Source organism: Morone saxatilis, unplaced genomic scaffold, assembly GCF_004916995.1.
Source record: "Morone saxatilis isolate NCDOM2014 unplaced genomic scaffold, NCSU_SB_2.0 Contig21, whole genome shotgun sequence".
NCBI lineage: Eukaryota > Metazoa > Chordata > Actinopteri > Moronidae > Morone > Morone saxatilis.
In genome coordinates this window covers 13,303,083-13,319,147 of record NW_023339774.1, presented here as the reverse complement: position 1 = coordinate 13,319,147, position 16,065 = coordinate 13,303,083, and the positions used below count along the sequence as shown (strand labels likewise).

The following is a 16,065-nucleotide window of genomic DNA, read 5'->3' as shown; positions in this document are numbered from 1 at the left end:
GAGCAGTTTAGCTACCAGAACTTGCAGCCTGAACCTATCATAGAGAATTGTATGTCCTGTGTAATTACATGGCCAGTACTTCTATGTAGGACAGGCACATACACAACGACATGTCATCGATCTGATGAACCAGAAACATCCTGGCACCACTAGTTGGGTTTGAATAGTTATTATCTGTAGTTCGTCCATGGGGGTGGTGGTGGCTGTGTGATGTCTGGCGAGTGTGACGTGCTCCGTGTGTGTTTACCCGAGGCTGAGGCAAGGGTTTTTCCCCATGACTCTGAAGAAGGACAGGTCAATTAAAATTTCCTGGCTGCTGCACTGTTTTTGCGAGTTGGTGTAACAGAAACATGTGGATCGCCTGTCTGGATGTAAGTTTAAAAGGCAACAAAAGAAAATTCACAATTCAGGTTTGCCTTTGCCAGGCAGTGAATCAACTTTTTTTTTTCCTTCAAGTCCAAACATAATGAAACTGTTCACACTCTTTCAACCTGTGTGTATTTTGGCAAGTATTCTCACCCCGGTTGCACAATTCAAGTACTAAAGGGTGAGCCGCTGTCATGAGCTACTCGTATAATCTCTACGTGTGCTGTGTCTTGAGTGTTGTGTAATCTGTGTGTAGCTGTTGTGACTGGAGCTAATGTGAAAGAAATTCTCACGCTGATAGATAACAACGACATGGAAAGGTCTTCCGGCTATTTGGGTCTTCCGTATTTTGCTCTTAAACCCCCAGTTTCTTTTTTTTTTTTTAAATTTGCAGTCTGCCGTGCCCTTCCAGGCCTTTGAGAGGCTGAGCTTTAACACGCAGCCCACCATGTGTGTGGTTTGTGGTGCGCCGCGCGGACCCTCAACGAGTTAGTCCAATGGTCCAAATAAATATTGTTTGTATCGAGTGACAAGAAATGGGAGAGGGAAACGCAGGAGGAGGTGGACAGAGGAGAAGGAGAGTGGAGCAAGGAAGTAGAATGAGCCCAGAAAAAGATATGAGATATACCGGGTAAAGGGGAGGGGAGAGTGAAGATAGGAGTTTCCCTGTTTGGGGTATAAGCACTTCGAGGATCGATGAGGGAGCGATGGGAAATGAGGGGAGGAAAAGTACGGAAGGAGGATATAAAAGCAACAAAACCCCAGCCCTTTCCCCCCTCTTTCTCCTCTACCCTGTCCTCCTCTGTGCCCCCCCACCTCTCCTCACTTCTCTCGCCTTCACATGGTCGCTCGGTTACTAGACTGCTGCTTTTACCAGCTAACAAGAGACAGCTCCCTGCGCTCTCCTTCTCTCCTACAATCCAGTCGCTCTCTGCTCCTGTGGCCCCCTTCTTTGAAATGAAGGACGCTTTACTTAGAAGCAGCTGTGTGTGTGTGTGTGTGTGTGTGTGTGTGTGTGTGCTGCGTGGTGTGTCCGTGCTGCGTGCATGTGTGTGTGTTTGTGTGTGTGTGTGTGTAATTGGGAACAGGGCAGGGCAGGGGGCTCTGGTATGCACATGTGTGTGCCAGCTTCGGTGTCTGACATACTGGGGGGTCCTGACTCTTTGTAAAGGGCCTTCTCAATGCTACACACACTCACACACACACTTATGTCAGCGAGCAGAGCGGCTGCGGCTAAGGCCTGGAGACAGCGAGACTGTGGCTAGCTCCTAATAGTTCTGCAAACCATCATGGGACACCGCTTTGACCAGTTGGTCAAGTAACAAAGCATGCCGGGTCAAATCATTTCAGCATGCAAAGGTCCAACAGTCATTTTTGCCAGTGGGATGAGCTGAAATGAATTTTGGACCAGAAATCGGAAAATAAACTCTCTCTGGTGGAAGCTTATGGAGAATAAACACTCAGATCCAACTGCAATAATCCTCCTGGTACTGTAATTTGTTGGAAAATATTATAAAAATGCTGTTGCTAAATCAGATGTAAAGCTGTTTGGTGTTTCAAGCATAGGGGATGATGTCTCAGGTTGTGCAGTAGCTCGTCGTCTCATACATTTTTTGTTAGTATAATCACAAGATTTTATTGAAATTATCTTAACACAGAAAAATACGTCGGCCCGCATATATCACAACACAAATGTACAGACACAAGGGTCACTACATTTGCGTTCCCTTTGCATTCTAATAATTTTTTAACTGTAAAATGTGCTGCTTACTAAATACTGTATACCTTGGTCACAAACCAAACAAATTAAAGGTGTCCTTACCTAAAATGTTTTTAAATTATTTATTCATATAAAAAATATAAAAAAAACGTAATATGGTAACACCAGATTTTATAAACACTAAATTATATATATTGGTGTCAGCCTCAGAAATTCTATATTAGTCGGCTGTGCATTGCATCCCAATAATCCTTTCTAATGCAAAAATACTCAAAAGCAAAAATGTCTTTAAAGATATTTATAATATTATAAAAGTTATTAGGTAGTTTTTATTTTTAAGTAAATTAAGTAACTTTGCCTGTAATTTGCAGCAGTGGATTCTGCTGAGTTCCCTTTTTTGCCTATATGATGAAGGCCATCTTCAAGCCAAGCACTCCCATCCTGCAACAAGCTATCACATTAATTTACCCATTTTTTTACGCTGCTTTGTTCTTTGTACATCATTACAAAGCAGACCAACAAGTACCAGTAGTCCATTTGACTGAGGCATTGAAGATTTGACTGTCTGGCCTGCAGCTTCAACGGGAGTCAAAAAAAAAGTGTGAGTGTGTGTGTGTGTGTGTGTGTGCGTGTGTGTGTGTGTCTGCATGTGTGTGTGTGTGTGCAGTGTCTCACCTCATCATCTTTATACCAGGACAGGGACTCGGCGGTGAGGACAAACCAGTACTCCTTGGCTCCTCCCTTCATGATGCTGATGTTGTTGATGGTCAACCAGCCCTTCCTGATCACCTGAGAGACAGAAAGGAAAGTGATTGTAAATCACATATAGCAGATTTTCCAAAAAATATCACCATTTCCCCAAATTAACACTACATTAGTCAGTTACACTAACACGTATGCGATGTAATTTCCCTGCTTCTATTGGAGATAAGAATCCACTGCCACAAACAACAGCAGGGTGACGCTCACCTACATGACTAAACACATTCCTCACACTCTTTATTTCCTCTTCTTCTCTTTATATTTCATTCTCTCCACCATACAGAAACTATACACACATACAGTACATTGTTTTATTTACCTTAAACCGATCGTTAACTCCTCTCTCCGGCTGAATGAGAATGTGGAGAGAATGTTACAAAGCTACGCCAACGCAGGGCATTAAGTAAAGGCCAAATACACAAGGTTGGTCAAGTACCAGCACATTACGGCTGGCTGCTGGGATGGCAGCAAGGGGACAGCAAGCAGGGTGGGGGCAAGGGGAGTAAGGAAGCTACAACAAGAGTGGCCCATGTCAAACCTTTTTTGAGACCATGCAGTGAAATGCAGAAGCCTTGCTGTTTTATACTGTATGTGTTTTTTTGAATGGAAGTGGGGGGGTCATCAATCTTCAAGTAGCTGAAGTGATCAAAATGCAGATCACTCTTTTATTTCCAGCTGCCATTATGAGGATGGATGTACTTCTTATCTATATCTCACGTATCCCTTATCACTTATCTCCATACTCTGATGTTTACCTTCTTCTCAAGTAGCCTGTCAATTATAAAAACTCTGTATGACAATCTATATCTGATGTTTCATTTAAGATTTGACTTATAGACATATCCTGACTAAAATAATCAAATAAAATATGCAGGCTGCATCATTGCCAGTCCATTTTATTTATATTTATATAAAAACGCCTACACACTGACGCCAAACCTTGAATAAAAAACATTTCACTTTTTATCCATAGCCCAAAATCACTCATTTGTCGGCTTTACACTCTGGACAACAAGCAACAATCTCTGTCCTTAGACGCTCAATTCGGTTGAGATAAAACTACATATTCTCCTGTCGTTCAGCTTACACATTTGGTATCTTTAGTGAGTTTCAGATCTGGACTACAATTCAAGATAAAGTTCTGTGGTAGCTTGAACAAAACTTGGCTGCCTATCATCATGGACCCACTGATGGGTCAGGTTAAGCTAAGTTTTTTCAGTATGGAGGTCAGGAGGGGGTTAAATCAGGAGAACAGAAGCTGCTGGGTCAACTACATCCATCTGTAAACAGGAAGGGAAGCTCACCACTTTATTTACATTGTGCCCCTAACCTTTGACCCCGACCTGGGTGGTTATTATGACAACTGATAACTATGGAGGTGACATATGTCTGGCATACTGCAGGTCTTCATTGCCCCTGGCCTTCTGCTACTTTGGATTAATTGGGGAGAGGGAGGGAATAAAAGAGGGAGATACAGGGAATAACTCTAGTGACCTTTTCCTCCTTTTCTTTGAGATGCAAGAACACGAGTGAGTTTCTCTTTATGTAATTAAAACTACTGCTGGAGGGGGGCGACTCTTCAGTGCCAAAGCAAACCGGCCTCAGTGTTGGAGTCATAACGAGCATCTCCAAACTGAGTCTTTCAACAAGCCTGAGAGAAGCCTGTGACAAGAGCATTACATAACGTCTAATATAATCTCTCGGCCCTCCTGTACTTTAGCTGTGTGTATGAGTGTAAGTGTGTGTGCCTACAGGGAGGACACCACTGAAAAAGAGAGGAAAGGGAAGCAGCCAAGCATTCCCCACGACAGCCACCTGCCCATTTACTGCTAGTTAGTATGAAGCTTATTTCGTACACACACACACATTCGCACACACACTCAGGAATCCACTATGAATGACAATCAAGCACATGTACAAGTTTGAACATATATAGATACACGTATCCTGACATATGCAGAGCGTAAAAACATGAGCACAGACGCACGAAAGCCTACCTGCAGACATGCACAGAACAACCACAGTCTCACACACACACACACACACACACACTACTCACCATGATCTCATCCTGAAGCAGAAAAGCCACAGAGAGGAAGACAACACAGCAGAAAGAGAAAAGAGACACAGCAGAAAGAGAAATCACTAAGAGGAAAGAAGAGGAAAACAAAACGACAGACACCAAAAACCAAGAATTTAAGAGAATATTAAAGAGTAAGTTTAAAATGTGGGAAAATAGAAGAGGATCTGCATGCTTTCGGGGGGAAAAGCAGAATGTAAATCATGCAAAATCTGTTTATTCTATCTTCATTGTGTTGCTGATATTGTTACGTATACAGCGGATAATTACTGTAGGTCTTCTTTGTCTCTCTGTTATTTAGCACACCCAAAAAATGTGTCAAGTTTAAGGGAGGTTTTGTGTAAAGTAATGAAAAAGGACGCTGTGAGATACTGTTTTAAAACCGGATCCACATCAAAGTCAGCATTGTGGATTTATTAACATTGCGGCCATTTTTTGCTTTTTTCCCATAACTACTGCACATGAATGAAAACGTACATGTATTGCATAATTGTTTTATAATTAATATGTATGCATTTTGATGCAGTTTGAGATCCAGAAGGAGATTTAAAATTTAAAATCGTTATCTTCTTAAAATGACTTGGCAGAGGTATTAAAGTGCTTTTATATTTGATATTAATATTACAATGATTGGTTCTTACACCCATAAGCTGTGGGGACTAACCTACTGTACATCTCAATAAAACTGAGGTTGGATATTTTGCAACAGACCTCAGATTGTGTTGACATCACCGTGACTCCCACCAAAAGGACAAGTTGTTTTAATGTTTGACAACTGTTGTCCATTAATGTGCAACATGTACAAGAGCTGTACAGGGCTGCATTGTGAAGAATATGGACTATTGCCCAGGGTAACAAGATATTGTATGGCTGTGCTACATTTAGCATGGGCAAAACAGAAAGCTGAGTGCTAACAGAATAAAGCCTTGGGGAAAGACAGTATGAAGTTCAGATGTCACGTTGCTGGCCAGCAGATGAAACGCACTGGATGAGTTCAGTCTGGAATCGTGTTCCTGTAGCTTAAAGAGAGATGTCTCTGTACTATAACCTGTAAAATGTAATATATCCTGTCAAATCCAAGTGACGGTATGTTTAGTGTGGTCAAAGTACCTGGTTGCCAGCTGCCTTCTTCTTGTTGATTTGGTTGATCCTCTGCTGAGCGCTGCACAACAAAAGACATCAAAACATACTGTTTTTTTTATCTTAAACTGCACATTAACTGAAGCACTGCAGAGAGAGCAGATTTATATACTATATTCACAATGGAGGAAAATAAACAGAATCTCACTTGGCAAATCCAATGAAGTCCTCATGGTTGGTGTTCATGTAGGACAACTCAATGTCTATCAACAGCAACACCTGCACAGAGAGTGAGCAAGCTGTTATCAACTATATATTTACTGATAATAATTTAAAGATCCATCCCAAAATGTATTTTGTTTGTTATAGGTCCTGTTTACACAACAACAGTTTTGCTAAAAATTGAAACGTTTTTCCTTTGCATTTAAAAAAAAGAACCTACAAACCAACACAGTGAAAACGAGCCGCAAAAAATTTTGAAAACGTTATAGCATGCCAGGCCAGTAGGTGGCGGTGTAACTTTTGCAATACCACAGAAGGGGCCTGCATACAAACGGTCCCTCTACAGCGATTAAGTGGGGTCGTTACTCAGAGTGATTCTGAACTATAAAGCATTCGAATTTATCTGTTTGTCTGAAAATGTAATAGTCGTGCGCAAAGTGAGGCCGTGTCGGCACTGTTTCGCCCCAAAACTGTTCAAGTTACAGGCCTCATGTGTGCACATAGGCCACATTCAACGTACATATCTCTTGCAGACTTACAGATTCTTTAGTTCTAATGTAGCAGAAAACAACAACCACTAAAATTCATTTCCACTAAGACAAAGTGCCACGTATGTGTAACATTTTCATGATACATATTTCATTAATATTTCAAATTAAGCTGGTAGCATTAATTTGTAGAAAAACTGTGCTAGTACTCAGGTGCTTTACTTTCTGAACAATCAAAAGATACTGAGATGATTAAACATAACATTCATAAAAATAGTACAAATTACAGTGGAGAGCACATCTATGTAAAAAGTAATAAAACAATGTGTAGGTTTTACCTGTCCCTTAGTGCGGTTTTCTCTGTCCCTGATGTGCTGGGTGACGATTCTCTCCATCTCCTCTCTTAACAGGGGATACTGAGCCAGCTGTGAGCACAAAACACAGTCGGTAGGTAGCAAAAAAAAAGTAAACACACACATGCCAATTCATACGTTCTCACACACACTCCCAAATCTACATACAAGCTTTAGTAAACCACTACATTACTCACTGAACCACAACACACAGTTCCACCAATAGCTACAACAAAATACATTACAGAAACATAATTAAACAGGTTATGTTTTGAGGATTTTATCCCAGACTCTGCTCTAGTCTCAGCACACCCTGACCGGTGGGCGGATTTGAGTGGATTTTATGTGCAAAATGTCCATTTGTTGCCAATATGGAACGTATGCAGAAGAATAGTGAAAAGTCTGTGATATTACCACACAAACACAGAATAAACAATGTTCCTGGCAGCAAAGCGTCTTTTCCCCAGCACACTGTGGGTCTTTTTCCATGAGCTCATTGCAAACCCACGAACGCAGACATTGGTGGGCCTCCAATGTGACACAAACACATTTTGGAGAAGTGTGAGGAAAGAAGAAAAATCAAAACCAAAATCACAGCGCAAGAAAGAAAAATATACGCTGTGTTCTTGCAAGTTACAATGCATCTTTCAGATGGTTTGGTGAGTGAGCGGACATCAATAGACCTCTTTCTGGTTCCCAAGTTGATTTACTGCTTCCTGGGTATGGTCCACTTACACAGCAGAGAACATCCATAAAGAATAGATGCTTTAGAATAATGGGACACACTGTTTAGATGAGTGTCAGTCTAGCATTACAAGTAGTATTGTCAAAGTGTTTCATAGCTCTTTTCTGGAAAACTGAGCATTAAAAAAGAATCAAAACCAAAAACACAAGGGTAAAAGTGTGTGTTTGTTATTAGCATATCCAGCTATAAGAAGCTTACAACCTTCACTATAATAACCTACCATTACTTCCAAAGCCAAGGAGCCATTCATTGGGTAATGGCATTATTTTATTGGATTACAGGTTACGTTAGAAAAATCCCCGTTCAAGATTAAACATCCACTACAAAAAGTTATGCCACATTAGACAACATTAACAATAGTGGCTCTCTCCTGCTGTTTATTTGGTTTATTTATAATACAGTAGTGTTAACTGGCTTTACTATGCAAGAACAATTTCATATTTAAAACGAGTTAGACATGAACATTCTCATGGAGTTATCTTAATTAGTTAGCTAGAATTGTTGTCATTGCAGCTGACAAAAACGACGGTTTTAAGCTAGAAATGGAAGGAAAAAAGTAAAAAAAATTACCATAGATTTTGAGTAGCAAATCTGCTGCCATCATCATTGTAAACCACATAGTGCTACGCAAAAATAGTAAGCTTGATAGGCATAGAAACAGTATTAGCAAAGGTTCAATCGTGACAATTCACAGTTAGTGTAAAGTTTAAATTTGTGGGGTTTTCGGTATTTGTAACTTGTAATAATATATTCTAAGTATTCAAATATGTCTTTGTTTTGACATTATGTTATGATTTGTATCACATCAGAAAAGCTCAAGCACACTGTGTAAAAACAAATTTAAATCAGTTTTTTGTAACAGCATCTGGTCAGTTTAACCTGCTGACAGTATTGTTGAATCACTCCTTTAAATTTTAGGAAATATGTTTTTTAAATAACTCTGTAAGGCATAGATGGCAACTATAATTACTAATGTCATCAGTGTCCCATTATTAATACTGTTAACTGATTAAATGAGGGTTACTTTATGAATGACAATAAAACATTTACAAACAAACGCAATAAACTGTGGATGTATTGAATGTCAAAGCAACTGAAAGCAACATTATTTGTTCTACTGGAAAGGTGCATTGTAACTTGAAGGCTGTCAAAATCTGATGAAGTGTTCAGTGTCTTAAAATCAGACACAGAAACACAAAACTGACAGTGGAAGGAAAATTTTGTTTTTTTACTAACAAGGCAGCAAGCAGAGGCACTCAAATTGATTCAGACTCACATGCAATGCAAAGGAGTAGGGTGGGAGGGACGGGAGAGAGGGTGATGGAGGAGGACTTCAAACTGACCCCTTTGTGGATTTTCCCAAACACTGTATATTATAATACAGTATCTTTAAATACAGTATGTCTCTGAAAGTGAAATCAAGTGTGACAGAGAAGAGAAATCCAAAGGAGGTCACGCTCTCATTTTGGTCATTTGCTTTTGCGAGGAAGCAGCCGGTTTAAAGGGTTAGAGGACGACAGGATGGAGAGGACGAAAGAGAAATAAAAAGAGAAATAAAGAGATGCTCAAAGTACGTCAATTAGTCAGTGAGTGGAACTACACAATCAGTCACCATACTGACAAAGACAGAAAAAAAGACGTTAACCAACTTAAATCAAAGGATTTTTAGACATCATGAGGTCAAATATGAAAGAAAATAATTTAACATGCAGGTTGAGACTCAACAATTTGTTAAATTGTCAATATAAGGCCAATAATTGACATAAGACAAATGACAAAGAAAGTTTAATTAAAATGCAGGTTATGGTTTTACTAGTAAGCTCTGGAGTAAGGATAGACCGATATCTGGTGGCTGAAGTAACATATTTTTGAGTACTTTTATGTATTTGCACATAACCTATAATAGTTTCTAATCATGATATTTTTCAATTAATGTTAAGGTTGGGTATTTATTGTTAACTTCAATACATTGAATATTGGCACAGTGTTGTTTTCTAATCAAACTAGCAGCTCTAGGGATAGTGATCGGTTAATCGGCCCACTACATCCAAACTGTACAGACATTTGACCCAGTGGACATTTTTTTTTTGTCACCATGAGGTGAACATTTGTCAAGACTGTAATTTGTCTAATACTTTGGTTTATGACCAAATACCTGCAAAATTAACGAACTAAACTAAGATGCCGAATATGGTAATTATACCTGCTAACAATTATTGTGACCATATCAGCATGCTGCAAAACAAACAAAATAAATTACATTATGTGTTCAATTTAGTAAATTAAGTAAAGTTATGTAAAGTTTATACTTTTTAGTTGAAATCAAGACATAATCTTAAAATGTAGCATTTGCACAATATTTTAAAGTGTTGCTGATCATAACATTATATTAGATCTGGCTCTATATGCAAACAATCAATTATCTGGATTAGGAAGCTTACTGATGCTTTGCTCTGATTTACATTTAAATGTTACAACATAGCTCCTAATTCAAGTGTAAATCAACAAAACAATGCAGATTCACATTAATGTAGAAGAGAAGTCTTGATAATTTTTCCGATTGTAAGAACAATTTTTTAGATAATAGAATAGAATAGAATAGATCTTTATTGTCATTGTCACAGGTACAACGAAATTTAAAGTGCTCTCCGGTCAGTGCTTAATTATTAATTTATTAATAAATAAAAAACCTATATTGAACTCTGATTACATCTATCTAAATCTCAAAGTCACTCTTTAGTATAAATGACACTTTTTAAAATACAATCTAAGAATACTATAAGGAAGCAGTTCAGGCCGTTTTCTGTTATTATTTTCTCGCATGCATCTCTTGATATCAATACTTTAGAAAGAAAATTCCAGCCATCGGTCTACCCCTACCTGTGCGATTAACAGAGACAGTGAAAGTGGCTTGGTTCTCTTTAGTATTTTACCTTTTGACTACACTTTTGTATGGTGGAGGTGAGTTCGCTCACAACCATATCTATACACTTCAGTGTGGGCTCCTTCAGCTTTTGGATCTGCTTTTTCACTATGGCCTCAAAGGCCAGGTCAGGGGTGAACAGCCCCGTCCTGTAGGGATAGGCAGGCGGCACGGGAGAGAGGAGTAAAAAAAAAAGAAAGAAAGAAGAGAAAATAGGTGGAGAAAGAGGAGAAGTGAAAGCACCAAATGAAGACATAAAGGAACAGGCAGACAGAGAAGAGTGAGAAAGTGTAGGTGTGAGACAAATAAAAACAAAAGGATTGAAGGATGGTGAGGGAAAGGGACAATACAGAGATGAGGAAGGTAAAAATTGGAGATGGAAGAGAAGAAACAACAGATTTAAGAAAAAAAAGACAAGAAGATGTGAGGAGGTAGGTGGGGATAAACAGCACAGAAGGAAGAAAATGCAAGTGAGACATTTGGTTTCCCCTGAAGCCATACTAAAACAGGACAGTGCTGGAGTCTCCCTCTATCAATAAAGAGCAAAGAGTGAGAAAAGACAAGAGAAAGAGAAAGAAATAGAGAGAGATCCCAGTCTGCACAACTCCACCAGCCAAAAAAACTCCAAGCAACGCACCGCAAGACCACAGCTGTGCACCCCGTCATTTAGCCAACATGCCTTGAACCCTTCTGGTGTTGACCCTTTCTCCACCCATCCCTCCTTCTCCTCTGACTTCCAGAGGGAGCGTAATCATAACATTTATTATTCCTAAGGCCTCCAGGTTGTTGCAGTCCAACCGCTGTTCAAATTGTTTGGTCACAGTGGATCAGTTTGGATACAGACTACTGCTCTTTCTTTTGGCCACACTCACACGCCGCTGTAGCTGAGAGTGTGGACCCTGAGGCCTGTTGAAGAGCAGTTTAAACATAATCGGCATGACTCCTGTCTGCTGCAGGTGCACAGCTTTAGTCTCACACACAAGGAAGTCTGGACGCTGAGGTCATCCAATATGGCTGCCAGGTATTCTGAATAACTGACAAATGATTCTCTCAACATGTGTATGCCTTATATGTAAACAAGGTGATCTTACTCACAGTTCCTGAAAGAGAACTAAAACTTTAAAACTACTAAATGTAAATGGACAAATTTCCAAATACATCAAAAGTGGTGACAATTTAGAACAAAGCTTGCCTCAGAGACTGCCTAAATAGGGACATGAGGTTCAAAGAAAACCTAAACTGTGTCCCAGTTCCACATTAAATACTAACTTTCAGTTGTGCACACAATTACAGCATATATGTGTAAACAAGATAAAAACTTGTGAGAACATGATAAAAACTTGTGTAAACAAGATAATAACTTGTGTGAACAAGATAATATCTTGTGCAAACTAGATAATAACTTGTGTGCACTAGATAAAGAGTATCATTCAGGGCTTTGGGCACTCTGTAGGAAAAATGCTTAGCTAGTTCTTAAATTTAAATGGTAATAGCATTCAAAATACTGTAGTAGTGTGATTGTAGTGCATCTTTTCCTGTTAGTACAGTAAAGCACACTGACTTCATTTTTACTGACTGCACTGTAGTTAGTGTATTGTACACACCGTTAGTATATTATGTGGAATTTGGATGTAGCGCAAAATTATTTAAAATGATTCCAAGAGAGAATAAATAAGGGACTAAACTCAAAGTTCTGAGCTGAGACTGCTCTAACATTTAATCTTTTACAGGCAACCATATTTGGATGACTGCTCAGCCTCCACACTGGTTTTCTTCAGCACAGCTTTCTACTACGGCCAGCCTGTCCAGCCAAACCCGTCCGAAGCGGTACAGTAGGCAGGCAGGTATACCGCAGCCCACCCTGCCACTCCAGGTGTCCCCTCGTTGTCCAGAGAAACAACGAGGGCTGGAGAGAGCCAGGCGGTTACAGTAAAAGGGAGTGAACAGCAGAGGGACTTGATGAGGGTTGAAAATCAGAAAAAGTGCTAACCAGTGTTTACTTTTATTTTTTTTACCTTCTTGGTACACTGCCTAACCGTATTGACTAGCTCAGAAATGACCATGTCCACACATTTGGTGCAAGGCTCTTTAATCTTCCCAATCTGCCTTTTCACAATGGTCTCAAAGGCCATGTCCGGGGTGAAGAGGCCAGTTCTGCCCGACAGAGAGAGAACCAGCCACAGGGCCAAAAAAAGAGAAGGATGGAGGAGAAAAAGACAGAAGGAGGGAGGAGGGTTGGGTAAAGAGAAGAGTGTTAATTATAAAGAATTACCCTCCATTTCTGAGCTTCTCCCCAAACATTAACAGACACAAATTAGACAGAGAGAAGGAAAGAGCATAAAGCAAAAAAAAAAAAACACTTACAAAGCAGCACGTTCTAGGAAATATTAAGTAATATCAAGTAGTTTTAAATCATCTGCACTTAAGTTGGAAATTTCCACAGCAAATATTCAGTCATTTTCCCTCAAGCAACAGAATTAAGGGTTAAAAAAAACTCTGGATATGACCCACTGCTACCACTGGTAACACCCAATTATCAACATTACTCTTTAGCTACTACCAACAGTAGTAACATCCTGCCAATCATCTAGATGGTATTTTAGCAATCAGCTCTGATACTGAAATAAGCCAAATAAAGTATGATCAGCAGCAAAGAAACCTACAATATTCTCTCCATCAGGAAAATAAGTTAAAAATAATTTCTTTGTACATTCCACGCTTACTTTTTACCCACAAGCGCCACATAAATCCCATATCTTCTGCTTCTATATCTGCTTATTATCTGATATTAAATATATTTTGGCACCAAATATAAATTTAGGTGATTTTTCTGGTGTTTTCTGCCTTATTAGATGATACAGCATAATTACAAATCATCCATTTGACAAGGACAAGGACAAGGACTGAGCTACCACGTATCCCAGATGAAAGGTGCAGGTCACACGCCAGCATGAAGGAAAAACTAACAAAACATATGGAGAGGTCACAAAAACAAGTATCGTACAACCAGTTCTACCCTATCTGATCCCAGCCTTCTATGTCTCAGTGTACTGATGCCATTAGTATTCAACAGAGCGCTCAATAGAGGTCTTGGCGATTAGATGAGCAAAGTCAGTTAAATGCAGTCTGGCAAGCAGAGGTGACTGAGATGCAGAGAGAGAGAGAGGGAGATGAAGTAAAGAGAAATGGGGAACAAGGACGGATGGGTGAGCTGGAGGGCGGACGTGCCTGATTCCGTGAATGTTCTTGATGGCGTAGCTGATCTCTTTGCGGAGCTCTTTCTCGTCAAACTCCATCTGCAAAAGGAACAGATACAACAGGGAGGATTCAGTATACACACTCACAGATTCACAGATTCAGTTACACTTTTCTCTCACATTCTTTATTTTCGTCATGTTAGCTAATAAAATGCCTTTCTTGACTTCTCAATTTCTCTAATTTAAGTTTGATAGGAACACACATCTAAACATACATGTCCTCTGTCAAATTATTAATGTCAGTTTGCTGTTTGCATACATTAGTTATTGATTAGACCAGTGCTAAGGAAGTCACAACTCGAGGAAGTCAGTGTGTCTTGCATAGAAATAGTCCAGCATCTAACCACTGGTTCTGGATTACCTACCAACCTAGATACAAAGTGTTAACTGGTAAAATTTTGAGATTTTGGATGGTAGATTTGTTTAAACTTAGGACAGAGCCAGGCTAGTCGCTTACCTCTGCTTATAGTGTTTATGCTAAGCTAAGATAACCATCTCCGTAATCCAGCTTTAAATTGAGCACAGCGATATGAGAGCAGCATCGACCTCCTGACAAGAATGCAAATAAGCCTATTTCCTAAAATGTTACAATTATATCAAAGAATGAAAATGTTTATGTTACATAAAGTCATATTTACGGTTTCTTTATTTTAAGGTGTCACAAGCTAACTAGTTCATTATTTCTAAAATGTTTCTTGCTGCTTCCATTTTGCAAACATAAATCACACTTTTCCCCCACAGACTTGACTCATACATTCTGCCTAACACGGAAAGTGGGTTATATAAGCTGATCTACTATAATACTATATAATCTGTTTAAGTACCTCACTTTTATTTACTGCAATGCCTCATCATTTCCCACTTTCCCCAGCAAAGTTTCATATTTCATTTGAAACATGTATTATAAACTTTTATAAAAATGTCTCTGTTGTAAGTCAAGCTTCTGCTTAGGAAGCAACCTGCTCGGTCCTCTCAGTGGGAAACCAGCATTCTTCTGAGGCCTCAGTCACAGACAGTAAGTTTTATATCCTCAGAGGGAGGGCAAGAGAGGACAGAGGAGAGGGGTGCATGAAATGAGGGAGAGAATGGGAATGGAAGGGTAAGGGCTAAGTGGAAAGGGATCGAATATAAGGGAGGGGGTGAGGTAAAAGGCTTAGAGAGACAGAGGTTGGGGGAGGTGGATGAAGGGAGGACAAGGCTGGGGTAAAGATGATGTGAAAGGTGAACAGAGGATGTTGGGGAGGAATGAAATGTGGATGGATATGATGACAGAGTGAGAGAAACAGAAGGAAGAAGGTGAGGTGGGGGAAGTGAGAAAAAAAAGGACGACGATGGGAGAGGTTGTTGAAGAGGGAGGAAATGAGGAATGTTTGGGTCAGAAAAGCCCAGAATCAAAGTCCTGAGGGAGGCCTTCTCTCCTTCTGAGGCTGGGAAACGATACCCAGAAGAGAGACGTAAAGATGTAAAGAGATACAGAGAGATGTTTGCCATAAAGCCATAAAGCAAAATGCTTTTATGTAGGAGGATTTTTTGTTGTCTGATAAATGTTCCAAAAAATGTAGGGGCCGAATTTCATGTGCATAAATATTTACAGCTGTTGAACAGATATGTTTAGGGTTTGCTGGGTGTGCCAAAGTCTGCAAAATCAGATGTTTTTAATTGCAAATAACTGCCACAAACTGGTATGGTTTGGGTAAAACATGAACAATCCTGACCATTACCTTGTGGGGTTTTCAGTAACAAAGTGTTTCACTCCATGTGCTATACATTGTATATCACTATCTTTTTCCTCCATTTATTGTATATATAATTAAAAGAAAGAAAGCAGGAAGGAAGAAGAAAATTAAGACTAACCTACCTTGCAATAATTACTCATTTGTTATTATTATTATTATTATTATTTTAAATATATCTCTACTAACAGTCATTTCCTCCATCACTTTAGTCTGCGTCTTAAAACAAAGTTAAAAATAAGTTAAATATGACATATAAAATTGGGCTTTATTATAACTATTATAATAGTTTAGCCTTTTATTTTTTTATTTAGCCTTTTAGAGTGTTGCAGGGCT

At 39.3% G+C, this 16,065-nt stretch overlaps 1 protein-coding gene across 1 annotated transcript in view; it reads right to left on the bottom strand.

The window, feature by feature from the left end:
- dnm1a (dynamin 1a) overlaps positions 1–16,065 on the bottom strand; it is a 51,831-nt gene that overhangs the window by 20,597 nt on the left and 15,169 nt on the right. Inside the window, exons 9-15 of the mRNA XM_035668324.1 lie at positions 13,968–14,035; positions 12,755–12,893; positions 7,057–7,143; positions 6,217–6,287; positions 6,039–6,090; positions 4,908–4,919; positions 2,762–2,875 (exon numbers count right to left, since the gene is read on the bottom strand). Coding sequence (XP_035524217.1) covers positions 2,762–2,875; positions 4,908–4,919; positions 6,039–6,090; positions 6,217–6,287; positions 7,057–7,143; positions 12,755–12,893; positions 13,968–14,035 — 543 coding nt within the window. The remainder of the gene's footprint in view (positions 1–2,761; positions 2,876–4,907; positions 4,920–6,038; positions 6,091–6,216; positions 6,288–7,056; positions 7,144–12,754; positions 12,894–13,967; positions 14,036–16,065) is intronic.